The following is an 18331-nucleotide window of genomic DNA, read 5'->3' on the forward strand; positions in this document are numbered from 1 at the left end:
ATAAACATGAAAAAAAAATGAATAATATACGGCAATTCCTTACTACGTAGTAATTTTTACAAATATTGAAAAAAAAACAGAAATTGGTAACCGCAGTTAAATACCCAATATACCAATAACTACGTCGTATCTGACAAAAACAAAGTCATGCATGGGTAGCCAGATCATCTAGACACACTTTCCAACACTAAACAAGCAAAAGTTTTACGACACTATTTGGCAATATCTTACGGAAAAATGACTTGGCAAAAAAATGAAAAAAAATGAAAAAGGGGCACTCGCGGTAAAATGGTCCTCGTGGTGATGAACGACATTTTAACTAAAAAAAAAAACATGCACATGGTAGCCAAACAATCCACCAAGACTTTCCACAACTGATAACCTATACAAGTTGCACCATTCTACGACAATTTCATAATACGTAATAACTTTGATAATTATGCAAACTACCTCAGAAGGGTAAACTCGGACGCGAACGACCCCGACACGTCTCAGAAATCGGGGAAGGAGTACAGCTACAGCAATGCACATCTGGACACTACTAGAGCGTGTAGGGGAGACACCTCCTGCAGGTCGATCACCCACAAATTCAGTCACAGGGGTGAGTCACGTGAGAAAAACCTGTTTTTTTTTTACGCTCGGGGTCGCAAACGACCCACCGTACCTATCCAGGGTTAAAAGGGTAACAGAGCGGTCTGTTTACAAATATGGTTCAAACTTGTTGTTAGTGCTAAGGAGCCCTTTTGATTTTTACCGTTGCATTTATAGGTGTGAATACTATTAGATATGGCTTCCCCGCGAGACAAGAGTCCAGCCTATAAGAACATCAACTTTAGTGAGTTGTTACACCGTTTGTCAATTAACGAAAAGGAATTTATGAGTGCTTCCGTGGGCGAACTGGAAGACTTTCTTCGTGTGGAGGACCAGAAAAGCAGGTAAGTTTGTCCCTTGGGTTATAATATGTTTTTTCTTAGCTCCAATCTTTAGAAATGTATAGCATGGATTCCCAATTCTAGTCGGTAGTTTCATATTGGAATATTTTAAAGTTATCCGTCTTAGAGCAATAGTAGGTTTTGTCATATGGTCTGACTTGGCTGGCCGATTACGAAGGGTGAGCGGAGCCAGAATGTGACTCTTGTAAACTTAAAATGCAGAATTTAAGGTATTATTGTAGTGATTAAACAGGTTTTCACCTTCATTTCATCCGTAATAACAGCAACCTAAAGTTAGTCGAATTGGTTGATCTGTTTGCGGTTGAGATGAAGGTCAAATTCGGTTAAATCACGTTATTTACTATAGCATAAAATATATTTTCTGTTCGAAATCACACCCTGTAATACAATACAACTTTACCAAATTTAATTCCATTCCTAGCTGGGCGTTTGTAGGTTGTCAGGTCATAGATTAAAAAAAGGGTAATTCAAGATACTTTAATTTCTAGCCAAATACATGAACCATATATTTTTCGTACTCGTTATCTTGTGTTCTATGCATTTCTGACCATGATTATTGGGGCAAACTACCTGTTCATTAGTTTTTGGACCCCTTTATATATAAACAGTTATGGGGGAAACCGGGGTTTTTTTTTGGGTGGGGAAATGCCTAAATGATGAGTGATTTGCAACAGTGATAATGCTCAGAAATGCAATATAAACACTAGATACCCAGTATGAAAAATATAGGGTTCATGTAAGTGGCTGAAAATTAAAGTACCACAATTATCTAGGATTCACTTCATGTCCTTCTCATGGTTTGTACTAGTTTTTGCGTTCACTTCGCTCGAGGAAAAAGAAAAAAAGGAAGCTCTGTATATACTGGCAGGTGGAATGTTGAGCTGCGCTCGCAATCCTCGGGACTCATTATTTATGGGTTATTTTTTACTTTCACAAGGGTAACAATAGCTATGGCTTACACTGAACAGAGATCGTTTCCATCCTAATTAATTGCCGACATAGATGAAATTACACCAAATTTCGAAAGAGATTGTACTTCCCTAAAGCTCCCACTTGGAGACAATGTGATGGTGGTTTAACATACACGGAAGGGAAGGGTGGAAAAAAAATGGCAGTTGTAAGACAACATCCAAGAACTTGTGCTTAAATATTTGGAAGCTCGTAATTCGTTAAGAAACCAGGTAATGATAACGTATAAGAAAAACAGAAAAGCTGGTCGAAGCGTATGGATATAACTTTTGGGCAGTTACCGCAGTAAATCAACATCAGATGTAAACAATGTACTTAGAGTGAGAGATAGACTTCTTATTTTAATCGACCGTTATGTAAGTTATTATGCCCAAGCCCCATTAAACATCTAGAGAAAAATAGCAAACTAGTCAGCACTCGCCCATTTCTTATAGTGAATTTCAGTTTTGCTATTAATTAAAGTATCACATATTAACCCAAACCACCTGTTCACGAATATTTTCTAAGTCCCCTTTTATGATAATAATTATTGGTGACCCCAGTAGGGAAACTGGGATCTTGTGTTTGGAAACACCATAAACAAATGATTTGCAGCAATAATAACGGCCAGAAATGCATAATGAAGAGAAGGTAACCAGTTTGTATAAAATATGGTTCAAGTAAGTGTCTGAGGTTAAAGTATCACATTTGGCTATAGTTCATTATCTCATTTCTTAAATGGTTTTTGCTTTGCTTGCGAATAAACTTAATTTGTACTGGCATTTGGTTTGGACGGACCTGGACGGCTAGAAAAATGTGTAGAAAATACTGCATAAGAAAAACCTTATTTTTAAATATTTAACTTAGCCGGTGAATATATAATAGCTGCAACTCTGTTGCTCGACAGACAAAAAACAGTAAAAACTCGCCAGCGATCGCTATACAGGTTGCGGGTGTGCCCACCAGCGCCAACTGTCGGCCAGATACCACTCTTGATGTAAACAAAGACTCAATTTCTTCTCTGTCGACGTGTCGACAAGACGTACTTTTACTCGCTGTAGAACCTGGAGTTTTCTCAACATATTTGGTGAAGTACTTCATTTTGGTTTGAGCTTTCGCAGTGCAGGTGTTTTATCTTCATCTTAAATCTTGAACTCGTTTTTGGATAGATTTAATTTTTGATGACAAAGAGAGTATGGACTTTCTTTGACTTTTAAATGGCCGACCCTTCCCTTAGACGGAAGTGTGTTTAGGCTTTTAGCAATTATCTTATCACGTTATAAATTAATTATAGATTTTCCTCTATATATTTTATATCTCACCGCCTTTATTAGGCCTCTTCGATTAACTTTCCATTTATAATAAACATAAAAATGAATTTTAATGATTTGTTTATATGCGACCTTTCCTGAGAGTAGGCGGTCCTAACTTGGAAACCGAAGTTAAACAACGTTGAGCCCTTTTCAATCGTAATAGCTTTTAAAGAGCTAATGATTTAAAATTTTTTAAATGAATATTTTTAATAAATATTTTATGAAAGATTTTCTTTGAATAGTCTTCGTACTGTTTTCAAAGATGAACTAACGTTTAGTTTATTTATGCTACGCAGTTTGCGCTCTATCGTTACGATAGAGAGAGAGAGTATCACAGTTTCACTTTGCAGAAAGAGTAAATCGATTCTGACGTTTTGTTCATTCTTCTTTCAAAGCTTAAATGTTTTAAATTCTATTTTAAAGGAACTTTTTAATTGAAAAACCTTTCAGTTTTTTCCTTTGGTCAAATAACATGTTTTTTTTTTTTGACGAAACGTAATTGGGCTCTTCTCTTAGGTGCGAAATCAAGAGAGAGAGAGATAGAGACGAAGGGAGAGAGAGAGGAGAGAAAACGTTCCGTTCAAGCGGGTAACGTTGTTCTCGAGTTACTCTCGTCCCTAGTCTCTGTACGGGGAGAAAGGATAAAACGTTTTTAGTTTTATTCTCGTCCCCAGGCAATGTACGGTGAGAGATTGAAAACGTAGTTTTGAATGAACTAGTGTTTAGTCTCTTCCCCAGCCACTGAATTTTTTTATCTTAAAAGATGTTTACTGTGTTTTGCTGGTATTAATGTGCTTGCATTATACGACTGATTTCGCATTTACTACCTTTTGATGAGGGTAGAATTGCGTGCTTCAGGTAGAAATCAGTAGAAGTTTCGATTTCAGTGAAATAAGTGCAAACAGAAAATCGTAGTGATAAAGTGATATTGCGCAAAGTGTTACAGTGTTGCGTAACCGAGGGTTCGTCTGTTCGTGCCTGTCGTTCACCTAGTCCGGGACCTCTTGCAAGCTCCCAAGCCCAGGGGAGAAGTAATGTCGTACGACTTATGGGTTCGAGAGGCCTTGATCAGCAAACAGACGTTCCCTCTATGGTATCGGGTGTATCTTACCAAGATCTCCCCTACCACAAGGCGAGAGAGACAATTTTCTCCTCGTCATCCGAAGGCTTTTCGCATAAGAAACCTGAAACAAGGTTTCGAGGCCCTTAAGCGAAAGTCAGTCCTTTCAGGACAGGTCCAGCGTCCTGGTTGTAGCCATTAGGACAGCTCTGACCCACTGCAGTCATCGGATAACTGCTCGCCGCCTAACAAAAGCGTAACACAGACTCCGAGAGTCTTTTTGTTGGCAAGGTTTTGCGGTCACAGACGTTACCCTCGTCTCTTACCGCAACCATTTACGTTGATCCTTAATGGGTTGTACGGCAAGACATGCAGAATAAGCTTGCCTCCCTTATGGAAGACTATTCTGCCGATTAGTACGTTGAGCCTAGCCGTTTATCTCATCGAGATCCTGGCTTTCAGCCAACCTAACGTTCCTTTGTGCGTCCTGGTGACGTTGGCGTAGCTAAGTCACGTCAATCAGGTTGTTTAGAACCACACTCGATGCGGTCTCGTGTGGATTTTCAGCCACATTTGGACGTTAGGCCACTTGCTGATGCTCCTGTTGACGTTCAGGACGTTCGCTAACAATCGGAGTTGACTTGTTTTGACGCTGTGCGTCAACCTCCGCATTCTAGAGTTGTTTTGACTGCTTAATCTAGGCGGTCAAAGCAGTCTCGAGTGGACGCTGTGCGTCCTCACGCACCTGTTGTTGTTGACAGTTCACAGACTGTCAAGCAGTTACATGACGTTGCGTCCTGGTCTCTCTCACCTGTTGTTGTTGACAGTTCACAGACTGTCAAGCAGTTACATGACGTTGCGTCCTGGTCCGCTACTAATGCACCAGTGCGTGTGGACTCTGCTTGCAAAGCATTGCCACCACGGTAGGTCTCTCCCTTGCTTGAGACTCAGCTATTATCGGACAAGGTTCCTTTAGATGAGGAAGTTGCTGTTCCCCCTCCTACTGATATTCCCTTGGGGACTCTGTCAGACGGAGAGGAGCCTAAAGCTGCTTAGCCCTCTATGGACTTTAATTAAATCATGCTGATTTTTAAGGATCTTTGTCCGGATCTTTTTGTAACTGCTGCTCCTCGTTCGCCTAAACGTCAGAGCTTACACTAGGCCTAGCTACTTCAAAGCCGTTGTTTTATAAGCTAGTGCTCTCTCGCTCTCCTAGAGAGCTTTACGTTTGCTAGGCGACTGGTTTATCACCAGGAGGAGTTTGGGGGATACAGCCTTTGCTTTCCCTTCTTTTAAACTGGCTTATAGAGCGAGAGTCTGATATGACACGAGAGAAGTTCTCGGCTTGGGAGTTCCTGTCTCTGCCCAGATAGACTTCTAAAATCTCGTAGACTCTCCCTGGCGCCTGGCCAGGAGACGCTACCAAGATTTTACAGGTCAACTTCACAGCTGTTTTCGAGCCTTTGAAGTTTTGCTGTACAATTATGTCATGCATAAACAAGGCTTTCAGGGATGGCTCCAATGATCTGACAGCCACGTTCTCTGCAGAGACAAGTCCCTCAGGGATAGCTCCATGATTTGGCAGCCATGTTCACTGCAGGAGTACGTAAGAGGCAAGTGCGCTCAATGTGTTCATTGTCAAGACAAACTTCGCGATGAAGTCTACCAGGCTGTCTTGACAGCATTTATGGAAGGCGACTGGATGGTCTCTCTCGACCTTCAGGAGGCATACTTCCACATTCCTATACACCCGGATTCCCAACCGTTTCTGAGGTTTGTTTACAGGAATGTGGGGTACCAGTTTCGAGCTATCGGAGATCAGAGCCTCCCTGTACTTGGACGACTGGCTTCTCAGAGCCTCTTCCAGTCATCGCTGTCTGAAGGATCTCAATTGGACTCTAGATCTGGCCAAGGAATTGGGACTCCTAGTCAATTTGGAAAAGTCACAGCTGGTCCCATCCCAAACTATTCTGTATTTAGGGATGGAGATTCACAGTCAAGTTTTTCGGGCTTTTCCGTCGGCCCTCAGAATAGATCAAGCCCTGCTCTCCATCCAGAAGATGCTGAAGAAAGAACGCTGCTCAGTCAGGCTGTGGATGAGTCTGGTAGGGACGCTGTCATCCCTGGAGCAATTTGTATCATTAGGAAGACTACACCTCCGTCCTCTTCAATTCCATCTGGCTTTTCACTGGAAAAAGGACAAGATGCTAGAGGCGGTCTCGATCCCGATTTCCGAAAAGATAAAGTCTTGTCTGACTTGGTGGAAGGACAATATCAGCCTAAGAGAGGGTCTTCCCCTGGCAGTTCAGATACCCAACCACGTTCTCTTCTCGGAAGCATCGGACTTGGCCTGGGGCGCGACGCTGGACGGTCGGGAATGCTCAGGTCTGTGGAACTCGAGTCAGAGGAGCATGCATATCAACTGCAAGGAGCTTTTGGCGGTTCATCTTGCCTTGAGAAGCTTCGAGTATCTCCTTCGAGGCAAAGTGGTGGAAGTAAACTCGGACAACACCACGGCCTTGGCGTACATCTCCAAACAGGGAGGTACCCACTCACTGACGTTGTACGAGATCGCAAGGGACCTGCTCATCTGGTCAAAAGATCGAGGCATCTCCCTAGTAACGAGGTTCATCCAGGGCGACTTGAACGTCCTAGCAGATTGTCTCAGTCGGAAAGGTCAAGTAATTCCAACCGAATGGATCCTCCACAAGGATGTGTGCAAGAGACTTTGGGCGACTTGGGGTCAACCCACCATAGATCTCTTTGCAACCTCGCTGACCAAGAGGCTTCCAATCTATTGCTCTCCAGTCCCGGACCCAGCAGCAATACATATAGATGCCTTCCTCCTAGATTGGTCACATCTGGATCTTTACGCATTCCCACCATTCAAGATTGTCAACAAGGTACTGCAGAAGTTCGCCTCTCACGAAGGGACAAGGTTGACGTTAGTTGCTCCCCTCTGGCCCGCGAGAGAATGGTTCACCGAGGTACTTCGATGGTTAGTAGACGTTCTCAGAAGTCTTCCTCTAAGAGTAGACCTTCTACGTCAGCCACACGTAAAGAAGGTACACCAAAGCCTCCACGCTCTTCGTCTGACTGCCTTCAGATTATCGAAAGACTCTCGAGAGCTAGAGGCTTTTCGAAGGAGGCAGCCAGTGCGATTGCTAGAGCAAGGAGAGCGTCTACCATTAGAGTCTACCAATCGAAGTGGGAAGTCTTCCGAGACTGGTGCAAGTCAGTTTCTGTATCCTCGACCAGTACCTCTGTAGCCCAAATAGCTGATTTTCTCTTATACCTGAGAAAAGGACGATCCCTTTCAGCTCCCACTATCAAGGGCTATAGAAGCATGTTGGCATCGGTCTTCCGGCATAGAGGCTTAGATCTTTCCAACAATGAAGATCTGCAAGACCTCCTTAAGTCTTTCGAGACCGCTAAGGAGCGTCGTTTGGCTACTCATGGGTGGAATTTAGACGTGGTCCTAAGATTCCTCATGTCAGACAGGTTTTAGCCTTTACAGTCAGCCTCCCTGAAAGATCTCACTCTTAAGACTCTTTTCCTGGTATGCTTAGCCTCGGCTAAAAGAGTCAGTGAGATTCATGCCTTCAGCAAGAACATCGGATTTTCGTTAGAAAAAGCTACTTGTTCTCTGCAACTTGGTTTTCTAGCCAAAAATGAGCTACCTTCTCGTCCTTGGCCTAAATCTTTCGATATTCCCAGCTTATCGGAGATCGTAGGCAATGAACTAGAAAGAGTATTATGCCCTGTTAGAGCTCTTAAGTTCTACTTAGCTCGTACTAAACCTTTACGAGGCCAATCTGAAGCGTTATGGTGTTCGGTTAAGAAACCATCCTTGCCTATGTCAAAGAATGCTTTGTCATGTTTTATCAGATTGTTAATACGAGAAGCTCATTCACACTTGAGTGAGGAAGACAGATCTTTGCTTAAGGTTAAGACGCACGAGGTTAGAGCTGTAGCAACTTCCGTGGCCTTTAAGCAAAATAGATCTCAGCAAAGTATCATGAACGCAACCTATTGGAGAAGCAAGTCAGTGTTCACGTCATTTTACTTAAAAGATGTCCAGTCTCTTTACGAGAACTGCTACACACTGGGACCATTCGTAGCAGCGAGTGCAGTAGTGGGTGAGGGCTCAACCACTACAATTCCCTAATTCTATATCCTTTTAATCTGTCTCTTGAAATGTTTTAATGTTTTTATGGGTTGTCCGGAAGGCTAAGAAGCCTTTCGCATCCTGGTTGATTTGGCGGGTGGTCAAAGTCATTTCTTGAGAGCGCCCAGATTAGGGGTTTGATGAGGTCCTGTTGTATGGGTTGCAGCCCTTGATACTTCAGCTCCTGGGGGTCTGTCAGCATCCTAAGAGGATCGCTGGGCTCCGTAAGGAAGACGTACTTACAAGGCAGAGTAATCGTCTAAGTCGACTTCCTTACCAGGTACCTATTTATTTTGGTTTTGTTATATTGATAGTTGCCAAAAGGAAATAAAAAACTCTTAGCTTATACGATGTAAACATATTTAACTCTGGTCTCTACCCACCTCCTTGGGTGTGAATCAGCTATTATATATTCACCAGCTAAGTTAAATATTTAAAAATGATATTTTAATTATAAAATAAATTTTTGAATATACTTACCTGGTGAATATATAAATTAAACGACCCTCCCTTCCTCCCCAATAGAGACGCAGTGGGATGAGAAGAAATTGAGTCTTTGTTTACATCGAGAGTGGTATCTGGCCGACAGTTGGCGCTGGTGGGCACACCCGCAACCTGTATAGCGATCGCTGGCGAGTTTTTACTGTTTTTTGTCTGTCGAGCAACGGAGTTGCAGCTATTATATATTCACCGGGTAAGTATATTCAAAAATTTATTTTATAATTAAAATATCATTTTTTATGGCGTGAACTAAATGAAATACAGGTAGGTATAAATTCACTTGTTTTAATTAAGGAAACATTTTTGTGAATACCCTTTTATACGATATCAAATAGCTAAAATTTTACTTCTTTTGCTAATGATTGTCCCAACATTCTATATGATATGACCACTTTGCTTGAATGAAACCCTTGTAATCTCATGAATTGTTTAACCCTTTTACCCCCAGGCTCTTTGGAAATTTCCAACCCTTAACCCCCAAAGGGTTATTTTTTCCCCAGCACATTTTGTAGTATATATTTTCTAAATTGCTCAAACAGCCTTAATTTTTGTCATAGAGAGGTCAGGTTGGTCTCATTATCTTGGAAAATGTCTGAATTTTCTCAAAAAATTATCAAAAATACGAAAAAAAAAAATTTTTATAGCATTTTTTTGCAAGGAAGTACCGGTACGTCCATGGGGGTAAAGGGATGAGTTTTGTGAAATGTACCAGTACGTCCTTTGGGGGTAAAAGGGTTAATAATGTGTCGGCCGAGTACCGTGCATTTTCTTATTGTGGCGAATGCATTCTATACATTAATACATGATGTATGAAAGTGACATATTTTATATTAATATTTTTCAATATTGACTCCTTAAGACATGCAGCTGATTTAATTCGTTTTTCAATGCAGGGGCTCCACCCCCAAACCAGTGTTTCTTATAAACGTACACGTAATCTTAGTTTACCTTATGTGTGGGTCTCTTCGCTCCCAAACCACCATTTACTGTACTTTACTTTTTTAAAAAAAGTACGAAAGAGATGGGTCACAAGTCAATTATGAATACAGTTTACCTGCAATCAAACAATGGGTCCTGATTCAAAAGTCGTTGAATCCAAATTACTCGACTGGCCTTTAATTGTTCCCTCGGATGAGGACTTTGGACTACTGTACATAAATTTTGAGCTTCACCTGATCCCTGTCTGATTCAGGGCTCTTGCTCTTTGGAGCTTCAGGTTTTTTTCTGGTTTGGCTAATTCTAGATTGTCATCTGCAACATGACCCTCTGAGGAGATCTCAAGTGAGACCACTATTACAAGATCCTCAATTCCAAATGTGCAGAAGATCTAGTTCACAGAGGCGCATCTCTTAGGTGAACAATTATAAACTGTCCCCAATCGAGTGTCTCTCTCTTAAATAATTACCTTCAGACCCAGAATCTCCGGAAGGAATTAATCATGCAGGGGTAACTGAAGAACCATTTTCAATCTTCCGAATGTGTTCCAAGTGGAGGGAGGGTAAAGACTGCGAGACAACACCAAAGAAAACCTTTTGGGGGTGAATGTAGTTCATTGGGACAGATGTAAATGTTCGTTATTTCTTTCCAAATCGGTTTTTTTATGGGGAAGTTGTTTATTTTGGTTTGAAATACGATATGGTAATATGAAGCTAGTTTTATGATTTAGTGTTCTCTTACTAGGAGTGAAACCAGTTTGGAAGCAAACACAGGATTGAGACTTAGTCTTGCGATAAGCTAAGAATATGGGGGTTGCAGGGGGCATAGTCCTCACCTCCCAGTAAGAATATGGCACCTAGGTTAGGCTAGGTGGGGAACCTTAATTATACTGACATTCTACAAACCTCAATGCTATTTATTAAGCATTAGCTTTCGGCAAAGCTGAAGACTAGCTATTAACGCTTTTAAGTAAGGTGGCAACTACCCAAAACGCTAGTTAGCGGTGGTAGTGAGGGGTAGTGGGCATTGCCTAGCTTCTCCTCTCACTCACACACCTGTGAAACCGAGTCACCCTTTTTTTGGGGGGCGGGGGCTTGAGGAGAACGACCGTGTCCGCTCTCAGCTCACAAGTCTTGGCCATCATATTCAGATTCTTTTTCTTTTCTGGTGTGTGTGTTCTTTTGCGGCCTCATGCGTATATGTCCAGGGCCGCTCTTGTGGTACCTTTATGTCCTCGGGGGAGATCGACCCCCATTTGTTGTGTCCGACCTGCTGGGGGCGCTCCACAGTCACCTCCGACACCCCCCTCCCCCTTATCTCTTCCCAAAGCAGCCTCTTCCAAGGGGCAGTCGAGTAGAAGCATAGAACAACTTGCTCCAGGGCAGCATCGATGATCCGGAGACATTGCTGCTTCCCCTAGAGAGACAGCTTCGACCCAGCCCTCAGGCGAGTTCTTTTGACTTTTTGATTTGTTGTAGTTTTGGCCGTCGTTGAGTGTGGCCGGGCCTCATCCAGGGACGTCCTCCTGGAACTCCTGCAGCATGGGTCCCAGAGGGTCCTTCTCTGGTGTCCTCTGAAGTGAAGTTCTGTCTTCTGCTGGTGCTGTTATTAACATTCTGGATGTCTGCAAGGCCTATGTCTCGCCTTCTGCTCCAGCTAGTCCGCACTGATGAGACCAGCGTGCCCGCTCGGCTCCCCAACAATGCCCTTCTGCTGACAACGAGACCTCTTACCCCCCTTGGATCTCTTTGTTCTGCAAGGACTGTAGTCCTCTATGCACGCCCAGACCTTCGTCCTCGCCCTCCGTCAGGCAACGCTCTAGTTCCCGAGACTGATGATCTTCTCGCCATTCTCCTGCTCGAGATCGTCACTCTCTGGCTCATGCTCGTCACTCTCTGGCTCATGCTCGTCACTCAAAATTTCATGATTGTCACAGATTGTTGTTCACCTGCTTGGGATTTTTACTCGCCTTCTAGATGCTCTTCCACGGCCCGCGGTTCTCTCCAGCTTGGCGTTCACCACCGCATAGTCCTCCAAAGCTCCGTCCGGCAGTCCTAGTCCTCCAACGTTCTGTTTGCCATCTCGTCCTCCCCCAGACGATCTCCTGCCAGACAATGCACCCCCTATCCAGCAATTGCCAGCCCGTTACTTTCCATCTCGCTGCTCGGTAGGACGCTCCACGCCATCTCATAGTTCTCAACTGCGATGCTCTCTGCATCGCTCGCCAACACGTCGACGGTTGCCCACTCCCTGCTCACATGCTCGTCCATATCCAGCCCTTCGTAGGTCTCCTAGACCCACCATGCTCTCCATCTCCCACTCACGATTTACATTCTTTCGTGCGCATTTCACGCGCTTGCGAGCAATCTAAGTCCAGTACCCCAACAACTCAACAGAGAGGTAGCAGCAGCGGCGGAACAACCTACATCGTGGCAAACTTCACCAGCATAAGGCGTACGGCCTATTACCTTCCCCGCTGGTGTTCCAATCTCTCCAGACCAACCTTGGAAGATAACCCAGGAGGATATGCAGATGCCTGATGGGATTAATTAAGGTAAGCTACCTTCTTCCTCTTGGTTCCAGGTACTGAAGTAGCGTTCCCCAAGTAGGCGATCTCCACCACCAGGTCTCCCTAAGGACACCTCAGACTTGTCGACTGTGTGGAAGCCCCCCTTATGGTGTGACACAGTGATCAAAGCCGTCAGGCAGGCAGCAAGGACAGAGAGGCGTGCCTACAACACAACGTCCTAAGAAGAGGTCGGCATTACCTTCCACTTCGGACATTCCTTTAGAGAAGTTGGTGTCCTTCTCCTCTGCTTTTCCAACGTACCTTAGGAGGAGACCTTAGGATGACAGGTCCTATGGTAAGGCTCCTCCACCTACTAGGAAACATCTGCAATCCATCAAACCCTCGACCAGCAGGATGAGAGGGTCCTCTAAGAATGTAGTGGCCTACGTAATCAAGCAAGGCGGTGCTTTTTTGTAGTCCATGTGCCATCTAGCAATAGATGTTAAGGTGGACAGAAGAAAATTCAGTGTTCCTATCAGCTTGCTTCATTCCAGGCAAGAGGAATGTGCTCCCTGACAATCTAAGATGAGCGACTCAGATAGTGGTCTCCGGATGGTCTTTGAATCTTCTTATAGCCAACAAAGTCCTGACTTTGTGGGGTTCCCCGGTTGTGTACCTGTTCACGACGTCCTAACTTCAGGCTTCCTCTCTACAGTTCCCAAGTCCCGGACCCTCAGGCTCTATGGCAAGGCGTATTGCAACAATGGTGGGACAACTTCGACGTGTACGCCTATCCCCTGTTCTGTCTGATGTGAAGGGTGCTCAACAAGACCAGATTATCCGACACTAGTCATGACTCTCATAGCTCCGTTATGGCATCGTGCAGAGTGATGCCCGGATCTTCTGCAGCTCCTGATAGACTTTGCAAGAGAACTCCCTCCACGACACGATCTACTCAGATAACCACACGCGAACATTTTTCACAAGACAGTAGTTTTTCTTCGTCTTCACGCCTGGAAATTATCCAGCATATCCTCAAACAGAGAGGCTTTTTGCAAAAAGTTGCAAGAAGGATGTCAGGATACTTACGAAGGTCCTCTGCATCCGTCTCCCAGGCAATGTGGACTGTTTTCCATGATTGGTGTCGTGGAAGGGGTATCTTTCTAGTCGATGCCACTAATCCACTATTAATTCGGGAGGAAAAATTCCTTTCATTCTCGGCAGTGAAAGGCTACCGCTCAGCCTTATGCATGGCCTTTACACTAAAAGGAGTCCATCTTTCCTCTTTGTCGGAGTTGTCTGTTCTCATATAAAATTGTGATCACTTGCCCTGAGTCAGAAGTTAGACCTCCTCCTTGGAATGTGATTCTCATCCTTCAGTCTCTGAAGGGTGCTCCCTACGAACCATTACGCCAGGCAACAGAGCGTCAACTCACTTTGAAGACTGTGTTCCTACTTTGGCTTCGGCAATGAGATTTGGTAAACTTCATGGTCTATCCTACGACATTTTCCATTCAAGGGGATTAGGAGAGGTGATGCTCTGCTTCGTCCCCTAGTTTATTGCTAAGACATAAAATCCGTGTGTGCTGAGCCATAGATTCGGGTCCTTCTGGATTGAGAGTCTTTGTTTTGTAAACGATGATCCAGGTCAACTGTTATTTTGCATAGTGAGGAGTTTAAGGTACTGTATTACCTTAAGTGCACTGCAACAGCTCGTCCGCGAGTGTCAGCACGGGGAAGGTCAAGAGGAGGGTCACAAAGAACACCATCTCAGCTTGTATTCACAGGGTCATTGACCATGCAGTGAATCCTGACCCTCCTGCTCATAGACTTAGAGCTCATGATATCAGGGGCATAAGCACTTCCCTGGCATTTAAACTTAACTACTGTACTCTGTGGAGCAGTTACTACTGGCGGGCGTGTGGGAGCGTCAAACGACTTTCACTGCCTACTCCATGGAAGACATTGGTCTTGTGATGGCTGCACAACAAGTGGTTTAAAATGCCTCGGGCTCCTCGGTGGACAAGTAACAGATGGTTGAGGGCATAGATTAACCGGGATTAGTCTTGGATGAATGAGTAAGAATAACTGGCTCTTTCTCTCTTTGATCTTCCCCTCTCTTTGGAATCAGCACCATGAGTCCTCTGCACACTGGCCTCACCTATGTGTAGGTAATAACCATTTCCCTTGTGTCACCTAGTACAGTATAGATTTCATACTTGTCTATGTCCCCAATACTCCCTGTGAGGTGGGTATTAGGAAACATCTATGTTTGATATTAACATTCATATTTTTAGCTTGGAATAGTCTTACCTAGACAGTTACATCGCTAGTTTTCTCTCATACATACATGTGGCTCAGGCCGCTATCTACGCATTGCACAAAGTTTGAGTGAGGTGTCAAGGTTTTTTCCCAGTCACGTTAATCCTGTCTGTGAAAAAACCTGGGTCAATGGACTTCCATCGGAACAAATGACAAATTTGGAAGTAATTTGCATTTTTCCTAACGATACAAACCTGTGTCTATTTATAAAAATTGTCCCGCCATCACTAGTTCCCTAAAAGTCTTGCCTGCAATAAAAAAGTGACTTGTTTCACTGGTGTGTGAGTGAGAGAGGTAATCGGCAACCCAACCGCTATCCCCTTCCCATCCCCGCTAACTAGCAGTTGGGTTGCCACCTCGCACAAAAGTCTTAATGGCTAGTTTTCCAGCTTCACCGAAAGATAATCCCTATTAAATAGCTACAGGTTTGTATTAGGAAAAATACAAATTACTTCTAAATTTGTCATATTTTTTCAGACAGTCTTGAAATGCTTCCTCTGTCCTACCACTCTTTGGGTTCCCTCACTTAACTCGAGTAGAATATTTGTTTTTGAATGGGTGTGACCTTCCTTCTGACCACATAGTCAGTCCTTCTTAATTGACTCCTGAGTGATAACGGCTTTAATACTCGAGCAATCTGACTCTTCTAAAAGCTGCTGTTTGTTTGATGATTTTACCAACTGATTTTTAGGATTTTTTGCAAGCAGCATTTATGGTATTTTTCAAGAGTTTTTGTGTGATGTCTATATGTGGTCCAAATATCTGAGGCATAAAGAATAGGAAGGACAACCAAGCGATAGACCATAATTTTGATTGCATTTTTAGATTACAGTTTTCAAGTATTCTGGATGGCAGCCTCCCAAAAGCACTGCTAACACATCATATGTGGTATTGGATATCACTATCAAAATTTGCATCTATTGAGATATGACTCCCAAGATAAAGAAAATTTATGGATGTTAACACGGGTCTCATTATTTAAGATGATTTCCTGCTTCTGTTTGGTGCAGACTGGTATAGGACTTGGGTTTTTCGAAAATTGATAGATAGCCCAAGCTTGGTATGAGCAACATCAAAGGCAGTAAGGGTTCTTTGAAGATCAACTTCAGTTTGAGCACATATGGCATTATTGTCTTCATACAGTATTAGAATTAAATAAGAGTTGCAGTTTTGGCTTGAAAATTCCCCCATCCATTCGATATGTAATTGATATGCATGGAGGGGAGCTGATCCTTTATGATATGTATAATAGCAGTGATGAATACAGAGAAAAGGGTTGGAGCCACCATGCATTCCTGCGTTACACCAGTGTTTATTGTGAAAGGGTCAGCTGCTTTTCCATTGGAGGTCACAACAAGACATGTTATCATGAAGTAGCTTTAGAATATGGATGAAATGTCGGCAGCCTGCTTTGGGTTGAACATCCCAAAGAAGCTCCTGCTTAACACTGTCAAAGGCCTTAGATCAATAAATGCCAGGTATAGTGGTTTCTGTTGCTCTCTACTTTTTTCTTGTTGGCTGACTGAAAATCATGTCCGTTGTCCTCAGGGCTGGTTGAAAGCCACCCTGAGATTCAGGGAGTATTTTTTCAGCGATTGTCGGTTGTCAATTGTTTAGAAATTGGGCTAGAATTTTTCCTGTCATTGACAGAAGCATGATACCCCTGTAATTGCCACAATCTGATCTACCTTTCTTTTTATAGATGATTACAATTAAACCATGTCTTGGGTATTCTGACGCCTTTTCGTTGAGGTAGAGTTTTTCAAGGAATTTATGGATATGCAAGTGAACAAGAGGTCCTCCCATGTTAAAGGCTTCAGCTGTTATGCCATCTATACCTGGAGCCTTGTTGTCTTTCAGACTAGATATTGCAGATGTTACCTCATTGAAGGTTAGGATTCTGTCCAATGTCTCATCAACTATTAATGGCATTTTCATCAATTATAGGGTCTCTATTCAATCATTTCTGGAATTGTTCCGTCCACCGATCAAGGCTCTCTATTTCATTCTTGAGGATTCCTGTGCCATCTTATTTCTCATTGGAGCTAGTCCTTGTGAGATGGGACCATACAATGCTTTTGCAATGTTGAAAATTTTTTTTTTTTTATAGTTCTGTCAGCATATTCTTGCATCTTTTCAGACTTGTTTACCCACCACTCATTTTGTATTCTTCTTGTGGAGCTTTGAACATCAGTTCTGAGGTGGGATTGTTCAGATGGTCAAATAGTGCCTTTCTTGTTTCATATGTCAGCTTTGTGATTTTCTCGTCATTTTCATCAAACCAATCCTCATGTTTGTTATCTTTTATGCCATGTGTTTCTAGCAGCTTTCCCACACATCTGGTGATTATTGCTAAGGTTATTTTGATATAATTTTTTTTTGCAGAGGAGTCATATAAACGTTCAGTCTTAAATCTGGTTTTCTTCAGCATTCAATCCCTTTCTAAGTCTTTTCAAGACTTTTTACTAATGAGTAGATAAGACGATAGTTAGTCCTGCAGTACTCTGTGAAAGGGGCAACTCTTTTGATCATTACACCTCACGGTCACGGGTTCTTACAATGATATATTCAAGTAAGTGCCAATGTTTTGACTTTGAATATTTCTAGGTAGTCTTATATTTGTTCTTTGGCCACCGTTACTGTATATGAAATGTAAAGAACCTTAAATCTACACCACTTACAAGGGTCCAAGTTTTTGTATCCTTGGATGATTATTTAGCTAGTTGGAATTGGAACTTCCACCTAAGAATGAGGATTTGGATTTTTCCTAACTGTACAAACCTGAGTCCTTTACTCATACTTTCCCTTCATCACCTACTCCTCAGACAGGTCCGGATGCAATCAAGTGAGTGTTCAGGTAGCAAGTAGGGGGCGGAGCTTCCGGTAACTACTGGCCACCTGTTTCACCTTGTTAAAAAAGTTGAATTGCCGTATGCTATCCTACATAAAGGACTCAGATTTGTATGGTTAAGATAATTATCTCCCCTTGCCTATGAGTGCTTGACTAACACTCTAAGTAACCCACTGTATTGCCTAATATTGTTATTACTTTGTTTCTATCACAGTATGAGTATTGTGTTAATAATTTAACAGAATTCAGTAAGTGTATAGTATATATACACTCTTGTGTTATGTACATATGACACGAGTCATCGCCACACTTTTACGTAAAAAATATACTGTAAAAACAAACCACTGTTGTTCCTCTTTAATGTAACACTCACTGCTGCTGAAGTGTATATTACTGTAATGTATGTACAGTACAGCTTAATTAGCTACGGTAACTCTTGTAAGTGTTCGCTGTTTTCAGCAGGTCGGCCCGCATACTCGTAGCCCATACAGATTCTACATTACAGTACTACTGTAAAGTACAGTATTTTGTATACACTACTGTACAGTAGTTAATATAACAATAGCATTATAGTATCACATAATGAATATACTACAGTGAGCCCTCGCTACTTCGCGGTTCGACCATCGTGGATTCACGACTTCGCGGACTTTTTTCATAAAATACGGCATCCGATTTCATCAGCAAACCACTATTTTTGGGGGAACATCATTTTATTCTAGAAAATTACTACTCTTTAAATAGTTAATTGCACATTAAGAAAGCGTGTA

General features: G+C 42.7%; 1 protein-coding gene across 3 annotated transcripts in view; it reads left to right on the forward strand.

Annotated features, from left to right (window-relative positions):
• The first annotated feature begins 680 nt into the window (after positions 1–680).
• Positions 681–18331, forward strand: part of LOC137623347 (CDK5 regulatory subunit-associated protein 2-like) — a 253969-nt gene continuing 236318 nt past the window's right edge. For all 3 annotated transcript variants that reach the window (XM_068354164.1, XM_068354165.1, XM_068354166.1), the window contains exon 1: positions 681–935. In XM_068354164.1, the coding sequence (XP_068210265.1) occupies positions 787–935 (149 nt within the window). In that variant the 5' untranslated portion in view covers positions 681–786. The remainder of the gene's footprint in view (positions 936–18331) is intronic.

The sequence above is a fragment of the Palaemon carinicauda genome, chromosome 30 (genome assembly GCF_036898095.1).
Source record: "Palaemon carinicauda isolate YSFRI2023 chromosome 30, ASM3689809v2, whole genome shotgun sequence".
In the NCBI taxonomy this organism is placed as follows: domain Eukaryota; kingdom Metazoa; phylum Arthropoda; class Malacostraca; order Decapoda; family Palaemonidae; genus Palaemon; species Palaemon carinicauda.